The sequence below is a fragment of the Carcharodon carcharias genome, chromosome 9 (assembly GCF_017639515.1).
Source record: "Carcharodon carcharias isolate sCarCar2 chromosome 9, sCarCar2.pri, whole genome shotgun sequence".
NCBI classification, from domain to species: Eukaryota; Metazoa; Chordata; class Chondrichthyes; order Lamniformes; family Lamnidae; genus Carcharodon; species Carcharodon carcharias.
In genome coordinates, this window is record NC_054475.1 from 42,973,080 (window position 1) to 42,999,062 (window position 25,983).

Here is a 25,983-nt window from a genome sequence, read left to right on the forward strand (position 1 = left end):
TCCTGGCTAGGTTTGCAGATGATACAAAGATAGGTGGAGGGACAGGTAGAATTGAGGAGGCGGGGACGCTGCAGAAGGATTTGGACAGGTTAGGAGAATGGGCAAAGAAGTGGCAGATGGATACAACATGGGGAAGTGTGAGGTTATGCACTTTGGTAGGAAGAATAAAGGCATGGACTATTTTCTAAATGGGGAGAGATTTCAGAAATCTGGAGTGCAAAGGGACTTGGGCGTCCTATTCCAGGATTCTCTTAAGGTTAACTTGCAGGTTGAGTCGGTAGTTAGGAAGGCAAATGCAATGTTGGCATTTATTTCGAGAGGACTAGAATATAAAAGCAGGGATATGCTGCTGAGGCTTTATAGGGCTCTGTTCAGACCACATTTAGAATAATGTGAGCAATTTTGGGCCCCATATCTCAGGAAGGATGTGCTGGCCCTGGAGAGGGTTCAGAGGAGGTTCACGAGAATGTTCCCAGAAATGAAAGGCTTAACATATGAGGAACGTTTGAGGACTCTGGGTCTATACTCGATGGAGTTTAGAAGGATGAGGGGAGATCTGCTTGAAACTTACAGAATACTGAAAGGCCTGGATAGAGTAGACATGGGGAAGATGTTTCCATTAGTAGAAGAGACTAGGACCCGAGGGCACAGCCTCAGAGTAAAGGGAAGACCTTTTACAACAGAGATGAGGAGAAACTTCTTTAGCCAGAGAGTGGTGAATCCATGGAATTCATTGCCACAGAAGGCTGTGGAGACCAGGTCATTAAGTATATTTAAGACCGAGATAGATAGATTCTTGATTGGTAAGGGGATCAAAGATTACGGGGAGAATGGGGTTGAGAAACTTATCAGCTATGATTGAATGGCGGAGCAGACTCGATGGGCCGATTGGCCTAATTTCTGCTCCTATGTCTTATTTCCTTCCCTAAAGGACATTAGTGAAGCAGATGGGTTTTCCCAACAATCCACAATGGTTTTATGGTCATCATTAGACTTCAAATTCGAGAGTTTTATTGAATTCAACTTCCATCATATGCCATGGTGGGATTTTAACCCAGGTCCCCAAAGCATTACCCTGGGTCTCTGGATTACCAGTCCAGTAACAATACCACTACACCACTGCCTCCCCCTAGTTAAGTATGAAGGTCCCTTAACATTTCCCAGAGAGTGCTGGCCACCATTTGGATGGCCAGAGATTAGTGCGCTGCCCAAGACCCCACCCACCTCCGGCCCACTTCACTCACCAATTGGCGGCAGCTTTGCCCACTGGACTGCATGCTGTGCTCTCAGCTCAGGCGCAGGCATTCTCCTAACCTGTGCTGCAAGGCTGCGCTGTTAGCTTGAGCCATTGGGGTGACTGCTCCAGGAAAGCCTACATTGCGAGGGGCTGTGAGCGCCTCCAACAGTGACTGCCACGTGGCCAGCTTTAGCAAGGAGATTATACGACATGCACAGTCATCCAATTGTTCTGCAGTCGACTAAAATGCTCATGAATTTGCAGTGTCTGCTTGAGGGGTCGAGAGCCCTGGAGCACTTGGTGGCACTTTGATGCCTCTGTGTTGCTCAAGTGTGTAAATAAGCTAGTAGCCCGACTACAATCATATCAATGGCTGCGCTTGAACTGTCTCAGTTTTTCAGCGATGGTCACTTTATATAAGGTGTCCTTAATGCGTGGTCGCTTCCGTCGCCCACCCTAGCCCCCAGCCTGTGTGCTTATGCATTATATTTAACCGCAAAGATGCCCATGCCCACCCCTCCCACAAGTTGCCTCAACCGCAAGGCCCCGCACCTTGATTCCCCACCCCACCCAACGTGCCTCACGCTTGAATTCCAACAAGAGACCCTGGTGAGCGCTGCACATCGTTGCTGTGTACTCACCTCTGAGTTCCCCTCAAAATGCAGACCACCAAGTGCATGCCTTTTATATGCTGTTGTGAAACACATCGTCTTTCCTGGCGTGGTGGACGGACGATCCAGTGGTGGGGGAGGGGGCAATGATTCTGGCGGGTTGGCCAATCATGATATGCAGGTGTATTACAATGAGGTTCCCGACATCCAATGGCGGGAAACGCGGCTCGCCATCAACAGGCTGAGAGGACGATCGCAAACTGGTTTCGCGCTGTTGAGAACATGATCATGCCATATTGTCCGCTCATGCCACCGAACATGCCCAACGCTGGTGGGCACAGAAATCCCCGGCCATCACGTCAGTCATATTTGATCGATTCATCTCCCTGCAGGAGAATAACTGACTTTGGTTTGACTCTCATTCCTAATAGATTGTGTGAAATCCCTCATAATGCCAATCTATATGGTTTGCAATCCAGCTTTACCAGGAATTAGCCACAGGGCAGGTAAAATGAAAAACCAAAGTCATATCTGCAGGCTGCTACCCACAGAGACTTTGATGGTCAATCACCATTCTAGTCAATAGTAAATAGTTTACAGCAGTGTTTAAAAAACCATAACTCTTAAGTATTTCAATTTCAGTTTACAGCTCTAGAACAAAATCAATTTTAACAGGAGTTCCTCAGTAAATAAATCTATGATCGTAATCCTTTTAAAATGGATGAAATCTGAGGAATTAGTTATGAAATCCCATTATTCTAGGCCAACCCTTAGAGCAACCATTTTTCTTTTATGCAGCATTTATTCTTATTCATATGCAGAGTACCACCACAACAGAATACTGTATTCCCACTGCCACCGTATTTATGTCAGAAGCAAAATGGATTAACAGTAGATCACACATAATGAAAACCGCAGCACAGAGATAAACACAGTGCAACTTGGCAACTGTCAAATAACAAATATTCAATTTATAAGTCTCTGTAATTGTGGTGAGGCATTTAGAGCTACCAGCAAAGCTTTTCACATTTAGAGACAATAATGTTAGGTGCTCCCATCTCTCAGCATTTGGCCAGATTCAGTGAAAATCCAAAGTCACATGCAATAACCGTCAATCACACTGACTTTGGCAGACAGTCAATTTCAGTTCAAACCCACAGTAAATCGGTAACAGCATTCTGTTATTCAAGTATTTAAAAACCTTCACCCAAAGCATTTCAAATATGGTGTTTCACTTCAAAAACCAATTCACCTTTCTTTTTGAAGTAATGGGAGTTTCCCAGCAGATCTCTAATCACCATTCTGAAGAATTGGAGATTAACCTAACCTTGCTATTTATTAAATACTTTGTGTAAGTTAAGAAAGGCACAAATGTGATCATCAGTCATAACTCTTTGCACTCTGTCTCACCAATTACCTTCTCACCTTTTCATCCAAAGCCTTATGATGTTCAAATAATGACTTCAATGCCTTCAAAACCTCCACTTCACTGGAAACTCCTGAAGGAGATTGTGATTGTCGCTTGACCACGGTCATTCGCAGCGATCTCTCATGTCTCGACACAAGGCACTCCAGATGTTCAAGTAATAGCTGTTGAATAAACATGGTAACATAAATTAGTTGGGTGTTACTATTTCATTAAGTTCATCAAAAGCAAAAGGGGTTCAACATATATAATTAGGTGCTTGACCATCCCAGCACATGCTGAACATCCTTTACACGTATCCAAGAATATTTTGATATGGTTCTGAATTAAGGTATTGATGACAGCAACAACAATTTGCATTTATATAGCACTTTTATTTAGTAAAGTGTTGCAAGGTGCTTCACCGGAGAGCTATTAAACAATATCCGAGCCACATATGAAAATATTAGGATCAATTGATCAAAAGTTTGGTCAAAGCATTAGGTTTTAAGGAGCATCTTAAAGGAGGAAAGAAAGGTAGAGGGGCAGTGAGTAAGTTCAAAAGCTTAGTGTTAATTATGTATCAATTGTGTTTAATTATATGCAAGTTGAGGGTACCAATTAGGGTTTCACTTGAGCACATAGAAAGAGACACTTACTGAAACTCTGGTGTGGTTGAGTTAGGAGGTATATGCTTGTAATGTTTCACTCTGTAAATAAATGTAAGATTGAGTAAAGATTGGCTCTCGTATCAACCTTCATCAACTGGCTATCCGGAATACAATATTTAGAACCGATCAGCCAAAGACATGGCCGCCAATGGTGAGGTGATTAAAACTGAGGATGTGCAAAAGGACGTAATTAGAGGAACGCAGATATTGGAGGATTGTGGGGCTGGGGAGTTTTCAAAGATAGGGAGGGGTGAGGCCAGGAGGAATTTGAAAACTGGCCTGAGAATTTTAAACTCGACACATTGGCAGACCAGAAATTAATATAGGTCACTGAGCTAAGGCATGGAATGTGCTGTGAGTTAGGATATGGACAGCAGAGTTTTGGAATGAGCTCAGGTTTATGGAGGGTGGAAATTGTGAGGCTGGCCAGCATGTTGAAAGATAAGCTGAGGCAGAGTAGGGTTGGGGGATGTTATGGAGCTGGAAGTAGACAATTTTAGTGAAGGAATAGATATGTGGTTGGACATTCACCTTTGTTTAGTAGTCAAGCCAAGCCAAGTCATTTCACTTTATGTTCCAGCTGCTAATGGAAATCTCTGGCCTCTGTTTGAGTTTTCCTTTTTTATGGGCCTTTTGGTGTCAGATGGCATATGTATTCATGCACCACATGATGGAAATTTTGTATCTAATAGCCCAATCAACAACAACTTATGTTTATATTGTGCCTTTAACATAATTAAAAGTCCCAAGGCATTTCATAGGAGCTTTATAAAACAATAAACACAGGACCACATAGGCAGATATTAGGGCAGATGACCAAAAGGTTGGGAAAAAAGGTAGGTTTTAAGGAATGTCTTCAAAGAGGAAAATGGGGTGGAGAGGTGGAGAGGGGATATTCCTGAGCTTGGGGCTGAGGCAACTGAAGGTATGGCCACCATCGGTGGAGCGATTAAAATCAGGCTTACACAAGAGACCAGAATTAAAAGAGCGCAGCTATCTTGAAGGGTTGTGGGGCTGGAGGAGAAAGGAAAAGGCAAGGCTATGAGTGATTTAAAAAACAAACATAAAAATTTTAAAGTCAAAATATTGTTTGACTAGGAGCCAATGTTGGTCAGCAAGCACAGGGGCGATAGAGGAATGAGACTTGGTGCGGGTTAAAATGTGGGAAGCAGAGTTATAGTATATGGAGGGTAGAATGTGGGAGGCCAGCCGGGAGTGCATTGGAATAGTGAAGTCCAGAGGTAATTAAGGCATGAATGAAGGTCTCAGCAGCAAATGAATTAAGATAGGGGTAAAGTCAGACCATGTTATGGAGGTGGAAATAGGCGGTCAAAATGACAGCATAATATGATGTAGAAAGCCCATCTCAGGGTCAAAAATGCACCAGATTTGCAAACACAATGGCTTAATCTCAGACTGTTGTCAGGGAGAGATTAGAGTCAGTAGCTAGGGAACGGAGTTTGGAGCAGGGCCCAAAAACAGCTTCAGTTTTCCCAATATTTAACTGCAGGAAATTTCTGCTTGTCCAACTGGATGTCAGATAAGCAGTCTGATAAGTTAACAGTGAAGGAGTCAAGAGAGATGGTGATGAGGTAGAGGTGGGTGCCCTCAGTATAGATGTGAAAACTAGCGCTATGTTTCCAGATGATGTCGCTGAGGGGCAACACATTGATGAGAAATAGGAGGGGACCAAGGATAGATCCTCGGGGGACACAGGAGATAATGGTGTGGAAGCAGGAAGAGAAGCCACTGCAAGTGATACTCTAGTTATGACTAAAAAACAAAAATATATCTAGACAAATGCAGCCCTATCCAGTTGGACAACAGTGGAGCAATGTTGGAGGAGGATGGTGCGGTCAAGGCTGCAGAACAAGGGGGGAAGCTTATCACAGGCATGTAGGATACCATTTGTGAATTTGATAAGAGCTGTTTCGATTCTGTGACTAGGGTAGAAACCTGTTTGGGGGTTTTAAATAAGGAGTTCCGAGAAAGATGTGAACAGATTTGGGAGGCAGCAACATGTTCAAGAACTTTGAAGAGGAATGCAAGCTTGATGATGGGACAGTGGCTTGCATGGATGGTGGGGTCAAGGGTTCCTTTTCTGAGGACAGAGGTGTTGATGGTAGATTTAAATGAGAAAGGGACAACACCTAAAGAGAGACACCAATGCCAGCAAACATGAGACCAGGAGGGGAAGTTGGGTGATTAACAGTTTTGTGGGAATAGGATCAAGGGAACGGGAAATGGGTTACATGGGCAAAATGAACTTGGAGAGGGCATGGAGGATATAGCAGAGAAACTAGAGAAAATTGTGACTTCCCCCCACTAGCGCATTTGGGGGCATTATAGGAAGTTTGGCAAGGGGGGCTAGTGGAAGGGAGTGATGCAGCAGAGGCAGCTAATCGAATGGTCTTGACCTTCATGACAAAGAAAGCCCCTTGCACTTATTGTTGGAAGTGGGGTGGAGGGGACAAGGGAGAGAGGTTTAAGACAAAGGTTTGCAGCAGAGAAAAGAAACCGGGGGTTATCTATGTTTTCCAGGATGGTCCTGGAGTAGGGAGCAATGAATCTTGATTGTCTGTCTTAACTATTCATCCTTCCAGTCCGACAATCCTTTGAGATCTCTGGGTTCCTCCAATTTTGATTTTTTGCACATCCGGATTTCCATTTCATATGCCTTCAGATCTCTAAGATCCAAGCCTGGAATTCTCTCCCGAAAGCTTTACCCTCGTCAACCTCTCTTTTCCTTCCTTTAAGTCACTCTTTAAAAACTACCTCTTTGCCCAAGTTTTTGGTCACCTGTGTTAATATCGCTTTACCTGGCTCATTGCCAAATTGTGTCTGATAATGGTCACATGAAACGTCATGGGATTTTTTATTGCTATGCTAAAGGTGCTATATAAATGCAAGTTGTTATTAATTGGGCCAGGTTCATTTGTATGCTTTTCCTTGCTACATATGGGATAACTTGCTTTAATCTTGCCCACTCCAGTTGCTTTTAGACGCAGTCCAGGGCTTGAGCACAAAAACCAATCAGGACTGACACTTCAGTGCAGTGCTGAATGTGTGCTGCATTGGCAGATGTGCCATCGTTTGGATGAGACTTAAAACGGGGCCTCATCAGCCTGCTCAGGTGTATGTAAAAGATCCCATGGCATTGTTTTGAAAGTCATCCCCAGTATTTATCCATCAATCAGCATCACAAAAACAGATTATCCAATGGTTACCACATTGCTGTTTCTGGGAGTTCGCTGCACATAAATTGGCTGCTATGTTGCAACACTTCAGAAGAATTTCATTGGCTGTAAAGTGCTTTGAGACATCTGCCTGTCATGAAAAGTGCTATATAAATGCAAGTCTTTTTTTCTTTTATCCCAGGGATACCTTGGTAACTAATTGTTGAAGATTTGACTCTTTGTTTGAATTTGGGAGTTTGTTTATATGAAATAGAGTTTTGACTTTAGCTTTCATGTAATTTCTGCAGAAAGCACATTATTTAGATAAGATTTGCTCTTTCAGTGACGTGTGTGTGTGTATGTTTTGTATGTATGTGTATGTGTGTGTGAGAGAAAAAAGGCAGGACGACAAGAGTAACACCTGAAATTGGACAAACAGCTGAAAAACATCATGCCACATGGTCTCATTAGCGAAAGCAGAGGTACAGTGAGCAAACAAGGACAGAAGAAGAGAGTCAAGCTCAGAGAAGACGGGGAGGGAGAGGGAGAACGGCGGGCGAGAGAGAGAGAGGTGAGAGAGAACAGTGGGCAAGAGAGAGAGAGAGAGAGGGAGAACAGTGGACGAGAGAGAGAGGGGAGGGCGGGCAAGAGAAAGGGGTGGGGGTGCGGGTGAGCGAGAGAGGGGTGGAGGGTGGGCGAGAAAGAGGGGGGAGGGGGAGGCCAAGAGAGGGGGGGAGGGGGGCAATAGGGAGGGGGAGAATGGGGAGTGGGTAGAGGGTGGGAGTGGGTAGAGGGGCGGAAGTGGGTAGAGGGGCGGAAGTGGGTAGAGGGGGGGAAAGTGGGTGGGGGGGAAGTGGGTAGAGGGTGGGAAAGTGGGTAGAGGGTGGGAAAGTGGGTAGAGGGGGGGAAAGTGGGTAGAGGGGGGGAAAGTGAGTAGAGGAGGGGAAAGTGAGTAGAGGGGGGGAAAGTGAGTAGAGGGGGGAAAAGTGAGTAGAGGGGGGAAAAGTGAGTAGAGGGGGGAAAGTGGGTAGGGGGGGAAAGTGGGTAGGGGGGGAAGTGGGTAGGGGGGGAAGTGGGTAGGGGGGAAAGTGGGTAGGGGGGAAAGTGGGTAGGGGGGAAAGTGGGTAGGGGGGAAAGTGGGTAGAGGGGGAAAATGGGTAGGGGGGGAAAGTGGGTAGGGGGGGGAAAGTGGGTTGAGGGGAAAAGTGGGTAGAGAGGGGAAAGTGGGTAGAGAGGGGAAAGTGGGTAGAGGGGGGAAAGTGGGTAGAGGGGGGAAAATTGGGTAGAGGGGGGAAAATTGGGTAGAGGGGGCAAGTGGGTAGAGGGGGCAAGTGGGTAGAGGGGGCAAGTGAGTAGAGGGGGCAAAGTGGGGAGAGGGGGGAATTGGGGAGAGGGGGGAATTGGGGAGAGGGGGAATTGGGGAGAGGGGGCATGGGGAGGGGAGGGGGAAGAGTGAATGGGGAGGGGGGAATGGGGAGGGGGGAATGGGGGAATGGGAAGGGGAAATGGGGGGAGGTGAAATGGGGGGAGGGGAAATGGGGGAAGGGGAAATGGTGGGGAGGGCGAATGGCGGGGAGGGCGAATGGCGGGGAGGGCGAATGGCGGGGAGGGCGAATGGCGGGGAGGGCGAATGGCGGGGAGGGGGAATGGGGGGTAGGGGGAATGGGGGGGTAGGGGAAATGGGGGGTAGGGGGAATGGGGGGGGAGGGGGAATGGGGGAATGAGGGGGAATGGGGGGGAGGGGGAATGGGGGGGGAGGGGGAATGGGGGGGAGGGGGAATGGGGGGGGCGGGGGAATGAGGGGGAAAGGGAAGGGTGGGTGAGGGGGAATGGGGAGAGGAATGGGGAATGGGGAGGGAGGAATGGAGAAGGGGGAATAGGGAGGGGGGAATGGGAATGGGGAGGGGGAAATGGTGAGGGGGAAATGGGGAGGAGGGTGAATGGGGAATGGGGAGGGGTAATTGAGGGGAATGGGGAGGGGTGATTGAGGGGAATGGGGAGGGGGGAATGGGCAGGGGATGAGTGGAAAGGGAGAAGGGAGGGGAGGGGGAGAGGGGAAGGGGAGGGGTGAGGGGGGGCTGGGGAGGGGGGCTGGGGATGGGGGGGTGGGGAGAGCGGGTGGGAGTGGGTGTGGAGGGGAGGGGGAAGGAGGGAGGGGATCAGGGCAAGGAGGGAGGGGGATCAGGGGAAAAGAGGGAGGGGGATTAGGGGAAAAGAGGGAGGGGGATCAGGGGAAAGAGGGAGGGGGATCAGGGGAAAAGAGGGAGGGGAGGGGGAGGGGCAGAGGGAGGGGGAGGGGAGGGGCAGAGGGAGGGGAGGGGCAGGTGGGGAGGGAGTGGCAGGTGGGGAGGGAGTGGCAGGGGAAAGGAGGGAGGGGCAGGGGAAAGGAGGGAGGGGCAGGGGAAAGGAGGGAGGGGCAGGGGAAAGGAGGGAGGGGCAGGGGAAAGGAGGGAGGGGCAGGCGGAGAGGGGGTGCAGGCGGTGGGGGCAAGCGGAGGGGGGCAGGCGGAGGGGAGGGCAGGCGGGGGGGGCAGGCGGGGGGGGCAGGCGGGGGGGGCAGGCGGGGGGGGGCTTGCGGAGGGAGGGAGGGAGGGCGCACGGCAGGGGCAGGCAGAGGGAGGGAAGGCAGAGGGAGGGAAGGCGGGTGGGAGGGAGAGAGAGAGGGAGGAAGGGAGGAGCAGGCGGGTGGGAGGGAGGGCGGGAGGGCAGGCAGTGGGAGGGAGGGCGGGAGGGGCAGGCAGAGGGAGAGAGGGCGGGAGGGGCAGGCAGAGGGCGGGAGGGGCAGGCAGAGGTAGGGAAGGTGGGAGGGGCAGGCAGAGGGAGGGAGGGAGGGAGGGCGGGAGGGGCAGAGGGAGGGAGGGAGGGAGGGCGGGCGGCGCGGAGGGAGGGAGGGAGGGCGGGGCAGGCAGAGGGTGGGAGGGAGGGCGGGGCAGGCAGAGGGTGGGAGGGAGGGCGGGGCAGGCAGAGGGTGGGAGGGAGGGCGGGGCAGGCAGAGGGAGGGTGGGAGGGCGGGGCAGGCAGAGGGAGGGTGGGAGGGCGGGGCAGGCAGAGGGAGGGTGGGAGGGCGGGGCAGGCAGAGGGAGGGTGGGAGGGCGGGGCAGGCAGAGGGAGGGTGGGAGGGCGGGGCAGGCAGAGGGAGGGAGGGAGGGCGGGGCAGGCAGAGGGAGGGAGGGAGGGCGGGGCAGGCAGAGGGAGGGAGGGAGGGCGGGGCAGGCAGAGGGAGGGAGGGAGGGAGGGCGGGGCAGGCAGAGGGAGGGAGGGAGGGCGGGGCAGGCAGAGGGAGGGAGGGAGGGAGGGCGGGGCAGGCAGAGGGAGGGAGGGAGGGAGGGCGGGGCAGGCAGAGGGAGGGAGGGAGGGCGGGGCAGGCAGAGGTAGGGAAGGTGGGAGGGGCAGGCAGAGGGAGGGAGGGAGGGCGGGAGGGGCAGGCAGAGGGAGGGAGGGAGGGGCGGGCAGAGGGAGGGAGGGAGGGAGGGGCAGGCAGAGGGAGGGAGGGAGGGAGGGGCAGGCAGAGGGAGGGAGGGAGGGAGGGGCAGGCAGAGGGAGGGAGGGAGGGCGGGGCAGGCAGAGGGAGGGAGGGAGGGCGGGGCAGGCAGAGGGAGGGAGGGAGGGCGGGGCAGGCAGAGGGAGGGAGGGAGGGAGGGCGGGGCAGGCAGAGGGAGGGAGGGAGGGAGGGCGGGGCAGGCAGAGGGAGGGAGGGAGGGCGGGGCAGGCAGAGGGAGGGAGGGAGGGCGGGGCAGGCAGAGGGAGGGAGGGAGGGCGGGGCAGGCAGAGGGAGGGAGGGGCAGAGGGAGGACGGGGCAGGCAGAGGGAGGGAGGGCGGGGCAGGCAGAGGGAGGGAGGGCGGGGCAGGCAGAGGGAGGGAGGGCGGGGCAGGCAGAGGGAGGGAGGGAGGGCGGGGCAGGCAGAGGGAGGGAGGGAGGGAGGGCGGGGCAGGCAGAGGGAGGGAGGGAGGGCGGGGCAGGCAGAGGGAGGGAGGGCGGGGCAGGCAGAGGGAGGGAGGGAGGGCGGGGCAGGCAGAGGGAGGGAGGGAGGGCAGGGCAGGCAGAGGGAGGGAGGGAGGGCAGGGCAGGCAGAGGGAGGGAGGGAGGGCAGGGCAGGCAGAGGGAGGGAGGGAGGGCAGGGCAGGCAGAGGGAGGGAGGGAGGGCGGGAGGGGCAGACAGTGGGAGGGAGGGCGGGAGGGGCAGGCAGAGGGAGGGGGGCACGAGGGAGGGGCAGGCAGAGGGAGGGGGCGGGAGGGAGGGGGCAGGAGGGAGGGGCAGGCAGAGGGAGAGGGCGGGAGGGAGGGGCAGGCAGGGGGAGAGGGCGGGAGGGAGGGGCAGGCGGAGGGAGGGAGTGGCAGGCGGAGGGAGGGAGTGGCAAGCAGTGGGAAGGGCAGGTGGAGGGATGGAAGGGGGACAGACGGAGTGAGTGAGGGAGGGCAGGGATGGGCGGGGGAGCAGGCGGATGGAGTGAAGGGGAGGGAGAGAGAAAGGGAGGGAGGGAGACAGTGGCAGGCAGAGGGAGAGGGGCTGGCAGAGGGCGGGGTAAGAGCGAGAGAGAGAGGGACAGGCATAGGGGGAGAGAGAGAGAACGAGGGAGCGAATGAGAGGGGGAGGGAGTGAGGGAGGGACGGGCAGGCAGAAGGAGAGAGGGACTGGCAGAAGGAGAGAGGGGTTGGCAGAGCGAGGGAGGGAAGGAGAGAGGGGGACCGGCAGAGGGAGGGAGGGGCAGGCAGAGGCAGAGGGAGGGAGGGAGGTTAGGTGGGAGAGGGAGGGAGGGAATGGCAGGTGGAGGGAGAGAGGGAGAGATGGAGGAGCAGGTGGAGGGAGGGAGCGGCTGGTGGAGCGATGGAGGTGGAAGGAGGGAGGGGCAGGCAGAGGGCAGGAGTGGGAGACGGCGAGGGAGTAGAGAGAGCGAGGGAGGGGAGAGGGGCGTGGGGGTCGGAGGGGTCAAGCGGGAGGGAGGGAGGGAGGGGGAGGGAGGGAGGGAGGGGGAGGGAGGGAGGGGGAGGAAGGGAAGCGGAGGGAGAGGGAGGGAGGGGAGGGAGGGGGCAGGAGGGAGACAGAGTGAGAGAGGGAGGGTGGGGCAGGCAGAGAGAGTGAGAAGCAAACAGAGATGGGGAGGGGAAGGTGGGAAGAGGGAGCAAGAAGCAAGCAGAGTAGATAGAGATGGGGGGAGAGGGAGAGAGAGAGTGTCCAGAGACAGTACAGAGTTACTGAGATGGAAAGGATAAAGATTGAATGGCAGAAAGCTGGAGGAAAGCCACTCTCTGGATCCATTCCAGTATACATTTTACCCACACAGACAAATAAACAGATTAAACTTTCTCGCAATTGCTTTTTCTCTTTTAATCCTAACCACGTTTTGACTTTGCCTGATTTTAGTTTAATACCTCTAACATACAGTAAGATCATCCAGCTCTCAATAATATGAAATACATTGTTATGAATCAGATTATGAACAAACTGCACTGCATAAGAATTTATTTTGTTTGGCAAAGAAGGCTGGTAAATAGTAAAAGAACAGCCTATGACTCTGTGGCTCTATGGCATTAATATCCAGTTTGATATCATTGCTGACAAGATATGATGAAAGGTAGAGTGAAGGAGCTGGCTTTAATCGTTAGTTAAAGGGTAATTAAATGGTAGTTGAAATGGGTGAAATTGAAACAGGTGAAACTGAGAATTGAGATGGGTTCAACAGAGTTATGTTACAATATATAAATGTTTCAATACATTTTCTTAGAGAATGGCAGGATGGGCATTTGTGCCCATGGCTGACTCTATGTAGCACGTGATTTAAGCTGGCTCCCATCTGAGTAAAAAGTCCTCACCAAAATCCAGGTGAGGGAGATGGGAAAGAGAAGTGGAGACAGAAAGAAAAATGGAGATCGATTCACTGTTAAGTTAGTCTAACACATCCAGCAGCAGTCAGAAATAATAAGGCCCAAAGCACAGCAGATGGTAGCAGGCCTCCCCTTTGGACTGGGAATTGGCCTGGGGAGAGCTGGAGAGAGAAGGAAAATGAACATAAAAATTTTAAATGGCTAAAAATAAAAGCTTTTTTTCCAGGAATGGAACACATAAGTATGTAGGAGGTGGAGGAGATAAGCAGTCAGAATAAGGAAGGGGAGGCTTTAATAAATCAAAGGCTTTGCTAAAAAAAAACCCTAGCCATCGTGGAAAAAGATGAATATAATGAATGAAGTTGGGTCTACTAATTAAAAATTATACTAATTAATGAATCATAAGAAATTTAGTACTGGAAGCTGAAAGTGGCAGTTGGAATATGAAGCGGAGTATAGCTGGCTGAATGAAGGCATAATTAAAGCTGGGGAGTGAAATGAAGTTTTATGCAACAGCATACGAAGATTGTAAAAGAAAAGGTGAGCTTATGTAGATCTTTTAGCTACTTTTGTCTAAGTATTTGACAGCAATCAAAGAGTTCAGTTATCTTAGATTGAGTAAAATATGACAATTTGGATAGAAGACAGAAAAAACTAACTGTCCTTGCCCCTTCCTTGGTGATTTCTTTGGTGAAGTTTTCATCAATAGATTAAGATTAATTGGATTGGTTTAGCAATTACAGAAAGTGTATATAGTTACATCAAATTATGTTTAAAAGTACAGTAAAGCTCAACAAGGTGATGAAGGATTTATTTTAAAGAGAGGCACGAGTATCAAAATTAAAGAAATCCGCAACAGGTCAGCCAGCCTTGCAAAAGTGTTTCTTTTCTTAATTTTCCTTTTCCTTTCATTTTCTTACTATTTTTCCTCTATGAATTTGTGCTACACTTTTCACCAAGCTTGCTCCTTTACAGATGCTCTTTAGTTGTGGCTCAGTGGCAGCATTCTTGCCTCTGCTATTTACCAGCATTCTTTGGCAAACAAAATAAACTCTTATGCTGTCCCATTCCAAAGGACTTGAACACAGAATCTGGGCTTATACTCCAGCGCAGTAATCAGGAATGCTGCATTGGCTGAGGTGCCGTTTTCCAGCTGGGATGTCAAAGTGAGGCCCTGATGGAAATAAAAGATCACATGGCACCATACCTTAGAGAAGCAGGGGAGTTCTCCTCGGTGTCCTGGTCAATATTTATCCCTCAACCAACATTGCTAAAATACATTATTTGGTCATTATTTCTTGCTGTTTATGGGAATTGCTGTACTCAATCTGGCTGTTTCATTTCCCTATTCATTACAGCAGCGATTACCCTTCAAAAGTGCTTCATTTAATTGGCAGTAAACCACTACGGGTGGCCCTGAGGTTATGAAAGGCATTATATAAATGCAAGTCTTCTCTATCAAGCAGCTTTTTATACCACTCAATAGATTTCTGTGTTTCAATTAAACAGTTTGCAGATTATTTCATTCATTAATCTCTTCTCTGTGATTCAATGTTTTCTTGCCCCAGCCTGGTCCTTTTTGCTCTTCCACTCCACAAAGGGTTTTAATCATCTTTCAGGCTCAGAAAGGGTCTTACACTTAAAAACTAACTGGTCATTTATTTAAAAAAATCATTACTGGACTTTATGCATTTCCAGCATTTTCTGTTTTTGGCTTTGATTTTAAACAGTTGCAGTTCTTTTATTTTTTGGAAGCAAGTATACATGATTCACTGCTTAGTAATATGCCCAAGGTAGAGAAAATGAGAAGATAAGGAGCATCAGAGTCTCAGCTATCAAATTGTGAATAAATTCAACATTATGTTATGGGTCAGAAAAAAATGGTAATACAATAATTGCAATTGAATTCAGAAACTCTGATTTGAAAGCAATGGATAAAAAACTGGGAGAATAAATTAAAAGAATATACTGGAAGATGCCACAAGGTAAATACTTTTACCAGTACCTTAGACACAGTTTAAGTGAGGTGGTGTCAAAAGTTAGAGCAGACAATTAAATGGGGGTGCTCAGCTGCTGTGTTGCATAAAATCTGAGCATATGGAGGAACAAATAGATACTCTTTGATCTTCAGAGTCATCACTGATGTTGTATTGGAGATCAAGAAAGAAGCAATTGTTTATAAGCCAACATGTTTAGGATATCTGCCTGGAAAAACCTTAATAGCTAGATTTGAAAGGTCACCTGACACTTCTCCAATTTACTTGCCAGAGTCAGATCATGCCTGAATACAAACTTTTCCAAAGCATTTAACGAGAAATACATAGACTATACAGCAGAGAAAAAGGCTGTTCAGCCAAGTTAGTTCCGTTATGACGTGGCAGATGATGTGTGCCAGGCAGATCAAATCCATGATGGAAACTTGATCATGTGGTCACAACTGTTTTGCAATTTGTACTTATTTCGAGATGCATGCTCTGAATTCAGAAGTAATAAGATTACCACGACTTCAGAGGTTTTTAAAAAACTAAATTAAACATTTATTAACAAAAGATTTCAAGCATGTACATAAATCTACAAATTACTACTATAATAACTTCCAAAACCCCTAATTAATCTGGCTTCCAGTTACACCCCCGTTAAAACGAATAGATTTAAACAGACCCAGGCAAAGCAACACAATACCCTGGACAGTGGAATTCAAAGCGAGTTTTCTCAACTTTGGTTCCTGTAGACAGCAACTTGATACACAGAGGGTGGAGGCTTTTCACATTTGTCTTTGGAACTCTACCTTTCTTATAATATAAATCTTTCACAGTGTTCATATTATCAGTAACCTTTGGGAAAAATAAAGACACTGTTTGGTTTATCTTCTTCTGGCTAGGTGTAACATCCTACCATCTCTTTGAAATTCAAACGACCCTAAATTATCTATAAATGCAAATTTTCCTCACACCTCACATTCTAAAACTTCATACATGTTTATGAATTTAGCATTTCAAACCTAGCTTCTTTATTGATGACTCAAAGCCTGCTGACCAACTGTATCCAATTCAATTAAATGCCACACACAGAGAAACTATCCAAACCCCACTATTAACCTATCTTTACAATAACTCATAATATTATGATAATTATATTTTCATGACATTCCCATCATATTTACGTCATTGCCTTTTATCCAAGGGGGTCACTGGATAAATTAACTGCTGCGAGTGATACTGAACCATGTAAATTAGGAAGCTTTGAAGTTTAATCTTCAGTCTATATTAAAGTAGCTGATCAAGCTTGGGAGTCATTAAGGGCCAGATGGGAAAACACAAATGTCTTGACAAGTATCCTAAGCCTGCTGGAATATACGATGCTGAATGAAGACAGTGTTGAGATTGGCTGTGATAAATTTCTCGCCCAAGTCGTAACTTGTGGACTTGCACATCAACAACAATCACTTGGAGAAAATGTGGACAGTTACTAGCATCCAGAGAGATCTTTACCACAACATGAGATAGTACCATCAGCAAGGCAGAGGGGGGAGATGGTGGAATGTTTAGAGGACAAGCTAGACTGCATCGCAGAGCTCCAACTCAACATCATCACCCACCAAATGCCTGATCTCAACTACTCTGGGAACGACTGAATACAATTCAGAAACTTGCATACTAGGTAAGAAGGAAAAATCCATGGGACATGCATTTAATGTCCTTCTCCTATTCAACTCCTAAAGATCCGATTCATAGCAGGGGAAGCGGAAAAATACCTTCACTCACCTGCAAGAAAATGCATTTTTTGACAATCAGCCATATACATATTAGAGATTTAAGATCCACTGATCTATACTGGTGTTATTTCTATACAGACTTGTTTGAAACAGCTACCAATGTCTTTCTCAGTTGAGTCTCATAACCGTTATCCCTTTATCTCGTAAAATGGGATTGATTGATCTTACTCACTCTGGTATTGTTCCTCTCTGCTTTCAGTTCAGAGATCTCCTCCTCTTTCTCCAAAAGTTGTTCCCTGCAGGCATTCAATTCCTTTGTTAGTGCGGCAAACTCCTGCAAAAGGAACAGAAGTTTTACACATCTGTTTAGTAATAATTCAAGATAATACATACAGCATTTGATGGCAATTAAAAATTATGTTGGAATCAGGAATTATCTTTTCCAGGTGAAGTACTATAAATTTTCTCCTCCTATCTTAGTGTTTTTGAAGAGTCCTCACAGATCACCAACTGTGTCAGTTGAACGGCCCAAAGTCATCATGGGGAAATAAAGGTTGTTAGCAGTTGAAAACTATTTTAGGGACATCTAGCTTCCACTTCCAGAGCACTGACCTCAGTTCAATGAGAATCATAAACCAGCAACCAAGCGGTTAAAACCTGGGAGGTGAGTAAAAATGCACAACTGCACAAGACTGCGTGCGTGTACTTATGCAGACACATGTGAAGGGAGTGTAAAAATAGGAACTTTCATACAAAACCATACAAGGAAGACTTTAAAGAAAAGATTGGCCACTTTCATTCTGTCTTATGTTTCTGAAAAGAAATCTGTTTGGACTGCAATACTTCAAAGGGCACTTCTTGGAAAGTTAGAGCTGAAAAAGTGTCACATAGCGTTTTACAAGTGTATTTTACAGTTCAAAACCCCTAGGGTAGATTAACATCACTGTCAATAATACAATAATATGACATTGGGCAGGAGGAAAGAAACAAAATGGGGGCATGAGTTGAAATAGCTGATATAAAGAGGGATAAAAATATTTTTATTTTAAAAAAAGCTTTTAAAATCAGTAGGGAGATTGTAAAGCTGGAAGGATTTGAGGACAGCATGCTAGAGCAGGACAGGGACAGTAACAGAAAGAAAAGCAGATTCCTGTCCATGGCGGGTAGGAAGAGCAGAGGGGGAATTGATCACTGTCAGAATAGTGAAGTAGGCAAGTCAGAACATAAGACTGCAGAGACACCAGAGAGATAGCAGAGACCATAGAATAAGGATCTTGAAACTCATTGGAACGTGTACAGGGAGTCGATGTTACCCGGCTTGGATAATGGAATTAGAGGATTTTCAGCAAGCAATAATATTTTTTTTTCTCCATTCATGGGTTGTAGGCATCACTGGCTAGGCAAGCATTTATTGCCCAGCTCTAACTGTCCTTGAGAAGGTGGTGGTGAGCTGTCTTCTTGAACCGCTGCAATCTATGTGGTATAGATACACCCACAGTGCTGTTGGGGAGGGGGGTTCCAGGATTTTGACCCAGTGACAATAAAGGAATGGCGATATATTTCCAAGTCAGGATAATGAGTGGCATGGAGGGGAACTTCCAAGTGGTGGTGTTCCGATCTGCTGCCCTTGTCCTTCTAGATAGTAGCGGTATTAGATTTGGGAGGTGCCATCTAAGACGCCTTGGTGAGTTCCTGCAATGCATCTTGTAGATGGTACACACTGCTGCCACTGTGTGTCAGTGGTGGAGGGAGTGAATGTTTGTGGATGGGGTGCCAATCAAGTGGGCTGCTTTGTCCTGGATGGTGTCAAGCTTCTTGAGTGTTGTTGGAGCTGCACTCATCCTGACTTGTGCCTTGTAGATGATGGACAGACTTTGGGGAGTCAGGAGGTGAGTTACTTACCACAGGATTCCTAACCTCTGGCCTGTTCTTATAGCCACAGTATTTATATGGCTAAAACAAAAACAAAATTACCTGGAAAATCTCAGCAGGTCTGGCAGCATCGGCGGAGAAGAAAAGAGTTGACGTTTCGAGTCCTCATGACCCTTCGACAGAACTGAGTGAATCCAAGGAAGGGGTGAAATATAAGCTGGTTTAAAGTGTGTGTGTGTGTGTGTGTGTGTGTGTGTGTGTGTGTGTGTGTGTGCGCGTGTGCGCGTGTGTGTTTGGGGGGGGTGCGGTTTGGGTGGGGGGAGAGAAGTGGAGGGGGTTGGTGTGGTTGTAGGGACAAACAAGCAGTGATAGAAGCAGATCATCAAAAGATGTCACAGACAACAGAACAAAAGAACACATAGGTGTTAAAGTTGGTGATATTATCTAAACGAATGAACCAGCTTATATTTCACCCCTTTCTTGGATTCACTCAGTTCTGTCGAAGGGTCATGAGGACACGAAACGTCAACTCTTTTCTTGTCCGCCGATGCTGCCAGACCTGCTGAGTTTTTCCAGGTAATTCTGTTTTTGTTTTGGATTTCCAGCATCCGCAGTTTTTTTGTTTTTATTTATATGGCTAGTCTAGTTCATGAGCAGTGACAAAATACATGAATTAAAACTTATACAGAGTGGAAGTGGGGAGGATAACTTAAAGCATTAAAGAATTCAAACATCAAGGTGGTAAAGTGATAGCCATAGTGAGGAAAAGGGAAAGGCAGGGACGAGTGATGTTTCCAAGGCAGTCATGATGATGAAATGAATATTAGAAAGAAATGCATTTCAGGTCTAGTGGCACACCATGGTCCCACTCCAATGAAAGGTCACAGACCTGAAACATAACTGTTTTTCTCTCCCTTACTGTTGCCTGACCGTTAGAGTATACCCAGTATTTTCTGTTTGTATTTCAGATTTCCAGCAGTTTTTCCTTTTTGTGTTCTAAGGTCCCATATCACTGGATTAGCCATTGCGTAAACATATCATTTGGTGCTGAACTATGTAGACCAAGAGACATGCAGGTACACTCTCTGTTCCATGCTGGCTTAGCTCAATTGCATCAAAGGTAGGGACACAACAGTTCGGATAAGTGTCCTCAGGTTTGGGGAAGTGGGAGATAGTGTCTGTAAAACCATGGAAGAGTCAGTCTGGTTTTTAAACTTACTCTGGTAACAGATGGTGGAAAGTGCAAGTGTGGATATCAATGAGAAGATTATCCGATTTGGCAACAATGCCAGTCTGTTGGCACTTGCTATCTGAGCCCAAATATGAAGAATGCTAACGCAGATCAGAAAGCTTCCAGCACCCATGGGACCAATCCTTCAAAATAAATTGTCATCTTCAAGAGAAAAGATGACAAAACTAGGGACCAGCACAACAAAAGAAAATCAGCGCAACCAGTCTATGGTAATCTGATATACCTTTAAGAAGAATGTGAGAATGGAAGATCACATGATCTTAGTATCCAATAGCAGGGTCAGTAGTCAGTTGGAGTAGTCTAGAGTTAAAGTCTGTAATGTAGAGACAGGCTTTGAGTTGTAAGCACACAAGTGTAACTGCTGAGTTCCTTTGTAAATAAATAGAATGTGTTCTACATAAGAACTGTCTGCTGATCTACTCTGTCTATGGTACCAACTCAGCCATCCCAAAACGAACATGTAACCCAGATCCATTAGTCCAACTAAACTAGTGACCAGGATCCAACAAACTGGTGATGAGGAAAAAGCAAGAAAAATGGAGGAAGGAGGAGAAAAAAAGCAAAAGGTGAGGAAGGAAATCAAGTGAACTGAAAGTGGACCGTACCTCACATGGTAATTGTAAGTAGAATTTCTGTCCTAATTGTCAAAGCAATCCCCTCGAGGCATGCCACAGCTTGGAAGAGTTGATATTTTCAACCCAACCGCGGACAATTGGTCTCATTATGTTGAACGCCTCACGTTCTTTTTCCAAGCTAACAACATTGCAGGGGAGAAAAGGTGAGCGATCCTCTTATTCACATGTGGAATAAGACCTATGGATTGATTCGAAGTTTGATGGCACCCAGTGCCCCGAATACAAAATGTTTTGGTCACTTTGTGAAGCTTGTGAAGAGCCATTACCAGCCTAAGCCCTTGGTAATGATGCAACAGTTCAAATTTAACTCAAGAAAAGAGCCCCGGGGAGACAGTTGCTTGTTATGTGGCAAGTTTGAAATAGTTAACAGAATATTGCGAGTTTGGTACATCTATAAATGATATGCTTAGAAATCATTTGGTGTACAGTATAAATGAAGATACGATTCAGAAGAGATTACTGTCAGAAACAAATTTGGATTTTTAGGAGCTAGAAATAAAACTCGCCTTGGAAAGCACAATGAGGGACTCAAAAGCCATAGAGAAAGAGCAAAATAGCACCGTCCTCCATGTTGAGCGGGGAGCCCCAGCCAAAAAGGCCGCAAAAATGCACAGCTCTGATGAAAAGCGGAAAGCAGCCACTGCTTGCAGACAAATACAAAGAAATGAAGTGGCAGCGAAAACATGGAATAATGGTAACAGAGGTGGAAGTCAACAACCTTGTAATCAATGGAAGTTCAAAAGAAAAAACCCCATGAGATCCATAATGTAGAAGAGCCTGAAGTAACAGTTTCAGATACTTATTCATTGTATAATTTAAAGGTAGGAAGAACAGAACCAATCTATGTAACAGGGTGAATAATAGATCTATCAGAATGGAGGTGGACACAGGAGCTTTCACTAAGGTAATAGGTGACCATTCCTTCACATACCTGAATTATGGGGAATATAAATTAAATTTGGAAGAAACAGATGCCAAATTGAAAACTTACACGGGAGAAGACATCAAAATCAAAGACATAAGCAGGGTTACTGTACAGTACGGAAGTCAATCAGTTAAATTACCCTTGATGGTTGTAGCAGATGAGAGGCCAAGTCTCCTTTGACGAAACTGGCTGAAAGAAATTAAATTGAATTGGGCTGAGAGCTTCCCGCTGAGAGCCAATGGGCTACCTGAGCCACTACAAAAATACACCTCAGTTTTCCAAGATGAACTCGGAAAGATCCATGGACCACAAGCTAAAATTCATGTGGATCCAGACACTAGCCCCCAGTGCAATGCAGGAAAAGGTAGATGCCGAATTGGACGGACTAGAGAAACTGGTAATTATACAACCTGTGCAGTTCCCAGAATGGGCAGCACCAATAGTCCCCGACCTCGGCATCTGAATTTGTGGAGACTACAAATTGACTGTTAATAAAGTGGCTAAGTTGGGCTGACACCCTATACCAAAAATTGAAGACCTGTATGCTAAGCCGGCAGATGGAACTGCCTACACGAAGCTTTATATGAATCGTGTTTATTAACAATTGGAGTTAGAGAAGGCCTCGAGATATTTGTCACAATTAATGCACACAAAGGATTGCACCAATATACCCGTTTGCCTTTTGGTGTATCAAAAGTTTGTGCCATATTCTAGGGAACAATGGAAAGTTTACTGCAGAGATTGCCTCACGTTGTAGATTATTTAGATGACATTCTGGTGACAGGGCTGACTGAAAATGAACATTTGGCTAACTTGGAAGACATTTTGAAACGTTTCTAACAGATGGGAGTGCACTTAAAAAAAAAGTGCACATTCCAAGTGAAGGAGATAATTTATTTAGGTCACAGGATAGATTCACAGAGGCCCCACACTGTTGAGGGAAAAGTGAGAGCCATTAGAGAGGCACCAGCACCAAAGGGCACCTCCGAACTCAAATCATTCTTGGAGGTGATCAATTACTATGGACACTTCTTGCCTAATTTGTTGACAGAACTGGCACTCCTGTATTATTTACTCAAGAAAAACCAACATTGGTTTTGGCAAACACCACAGAAAGAAGCTTTCACAAAGGTGAAACAACTGTTGCACTCATCCACCCTATTCGTACATTTTGACCAAAGAAGAGTTAGTTTTGACATGTGATGCTATGGAGTGGGAGCAGTGCTCTCCCATCAAATGGACAATGGTTCAGAACATCCTATTGGATATGTATCAAGAAAGCTCAACACAGCAGAAAAGAGATACTCACAAATGGAAAATGAAGGCTCGTCAATCATCTTTGTTGTCAAGAAATTTCACCAATATGTACACAGTCGTCATTTTACTATTGTTTCAGACCACAAACCTTTGCTAGGATTGTTCAGGGAGAACAGGGCAATACCAACCTCAGCAAGAATACAGAGTGGGCAGTGATCCTGGCAGCATATGTGTATACTTTCATCCATAGGCCTAGAAATCAGATTGCAATCGCTGATGCACTTAGTCGTTTGCCTTCGAAAGAAAACGATGAGGATGTTCCAGTTCCTCAAGAACTAATTTTATTATTGAACTTCTTAGGTTCATCACCGATATGTGCTAGACAGATAAGAGATTGGGCAAGTCGAGACCCAGTCTTATCCAAAGTACGAGAACAAGTTCTTCAAGGTTGGTCACAAGAGCAGGAATCTGACAAAATGAAACCGTATTTTCAGAGAAGATATGAGATAATCAACAGGATGGTATCTTATTGTGGGGAGTTCAAGTGATTGTTCTCCCAAAAGGACGAAAGCCATTGTTAACTGAACTACATGGTTCACATAGCATGCTCTGTGTCCTTTGGTGGCCTGGAATGGATGAAGAAATAGAGAGCTTAGTGAGAAGTTGTATGCAGTGTCAGCAAGTGTAAAAGTTACCTCTAACAGCTCCATTATGCCCTTGGGAGTGGCCAGGAAGGCCATGGGTGCGATTACATATTGACTATTCAGGAGCTTTTCTGGGAACAATGTTTCTCCTTATTGTTGATGCTCATTCAAAATGGATGGACATATATGAGGCGAAGTCATCAACATCTTCTGCTACAATTGACAAGCTATGCCAAAGTTTTGCCATCAACAAACTACCAGAAGTGGTTGTATCAGATAACGGCACAGCATTTACGAGAGCTGAGTTTCAACGGTTTATCAGCCTCAACAGTATCGCTCATGTAAAAATTTCACCATACCACCCTTCCTCGAATGGACTGGCCAAGACAGTGGTTCAAACATTCACAACTGGCATGAAGAAATTAACTGGAGACTCTATTGTGACCAAGCTAGCATGTTTTTTTTTCCATTATAGGAAAATTCCACCCCTCACACGACAACAGGTGTCAAACCTGCGGAATTGTTGATGAAACGCCGTCTCAGAACGAGATTAAGCTTAATAATGCCAAATTTTGGGGGGGGGGTGGAAAAGAGTCAGGGAAGTTAGAAAACTGGACATGACTGGCATAGTCATGACAGAAAGTTACCATAGGAGAGACAGTATGTGTGAAAAATTTTGGAGAAGGACCCAGGTGGTTATCAGGTGAAAAAGAGGCAGTGACTGGACCTCTTTCTTACATGTGAAAGTGGAAGACTGAGTCATACAGAGACATATAGATCATGTAAGGAGGAGAGAAACAAAGTTTCAGGAAATGATTTCTCCAGTGTTCACGACTGCGTCAACGTCTCCAGTTGAAAGAACTCAACTGAGTACAGATGTGTAAACATTCCTGGGTACAGAAAAAATGGGAAAGGAAGGGAAGGAGGAGGGGTGGCGGTATTGGTTAAGGACAGCATCACAGTGCTGGAGAAAGAGGACGTCCCAGAGGGTTCAAAGACAGAATCAATTTGGCTAGAGCCAAGGAACAAAATTACATTGCTTGGTGTAGTCTATAGACTGCAAACTAGTGAGAAGGACGTAGAAGAACAAATCTGCAGGGAAATTACAGACAGATGCAAGCATTATAGAGTAGTTATAATGGGTGACTTTAATTACCCAAATGTAGACTGGGATAGTGGTAGTGTTAAGGGCAGAGAAAGGCAAAAATTCCCAGATTGTGTTCAGGAAAATTTTCTACAGCAGTATGTATCCAATCCAACAAGAAAAGATGCACTGTTGGACCTGGTTCTTAGAAATGAGGTGGACCAAGTAGATCAAGTGACATTGGGGGAAACATTTAGGAAACAGCGATCATTGTAATGTACGATTTAGGATGATGATAGAAAAGGACAATAGACAATCCAGAGTAAGAATAATTGACTGGAAAAGAGCCAACTTCGATGGGGAAGGAACAGAGCTAAGCCAGATAGACTGGAATGAAAGGTTGGCAGGAAAAACTGTAGCTGAACAATGGGCTACCTTCAAAAAAGAATTGGTTCGGGTACACTCAAGCTTTATTTCATTAAAAGGGAAAGATAGGGCAAACAAATCCAGAGATCTCTGGAAGAAAAAGGAGATAAAAATTAAGATAAAAAAGAAAAAGTGTGCTTATGACAGGTGTCAGGTAGAAAATGCAATTGAGAACCAAGAGGAATACAGAAGGTTCGGAGGGGAGGTGAAAAAGCATATTAGAGAAGTGAAGAGGGATTATGAGAAAAGATTGGCAGCCAACATAAAGGGGAATCCCAAAGTCTTCTGCAGGCATATAAATAGTAAAAAGGTGGTAAAAGGAGTCAAGCCGATTAGGGGCCTAAACGGAAATTTGCATATGGACAAAAGGGCCATGGCTGAGATTTAAATGAGTACTTTGCATCCATCTTTACCAAGGAGGTAGATACCACCCAGACCACGATGACAGACAATGAATCTGTCACTAGAAGGGTTCAAAACTGATAACTGAATAGGCTGTCGGTACTTAAAGCTGACAAGGCACCAAGGCTGGATGAGATGCATCCAAGGATATTGAAAGAAGTGAGAGTAGAAATCACAGGGGCATTGGCAATAATTTTTCAGTCTTCTTTAGACTCAGGGCAGGTGCCAGAGGACTGCAGAACACAAACATTGCACCCTTGTTCAGAAAAGGTTGTAAGGATAAGCCCAGCAATTACAGACCAGTCAGTTTAACTTCAGTGGTGGGCAGGATTCTAGAAACAATTATTCGGGATAGAATTAGTAGTCACACGGAAAAATATGGGTTGATAAGCAAAAGCCAGCATGAATTTCTAAAAAGGAAATCGTGTTTAACTAACTTGCTGGAGTTTTTTTTGAAGAGGTCACAGTAAAGGTCAATGTGGTGTACATGGACTTTCAAAAGGCATTTGATACAGTGCCACACAACAGACTTGTGAGAAGTTATTGCTCGTGGAATAAAAGGGACAGTAGCAACGTGGATACAAAATTGGCTGAAATACAGGAAGCAGAGAGTAATGGTCAATGGATATTTTTTGGGCTGGACAAAGGTTTGTAGTGGGATTCCACAGGGGTCAGTATTGGGACCCTTGCTTTTTCTGATATATATATTAATGATCTAGATCTTGGTGTGCAGGAGACAATTTCAAAGCTTGCGGATTGCACGAAGCTTGGGAGTGTTGTAAACTGCGCAGAGGACAGAGTAGAACTTCAAAGGACATAGACAAGGTGGTGGAGTGGGCAGGTAGGT

General features: G+C 46.5%; 1 protein-coding gene across 1 annotated transcript in view; it reads right to left on the bottom strand.

The window, feature by feature from the left end:
- Positions 1–25,983, bottom strand: part of ppfia4 (PTPRF interacting protein alpha 4) — a 632,398-nt gene that overhangs the window by 161,958 nt on the left and 444,457 nt on the right. The window contains exons 3-4 of the mRNA XM_041195183.1: positions 16,872–16,973; positions 3,274–3,438 (exon numbers count right to left, since the gene is read on the bottom strand). Of these exons, the coding sequence (XP_041051117.1) occupies positions 3,274–3,438; positions 16,872–16,973 (267 nt within the window). The remainder of the gene's footprint in view (positions 1–3,273; positions 3,439–16,871; positions 16,974–25,983) is intronic.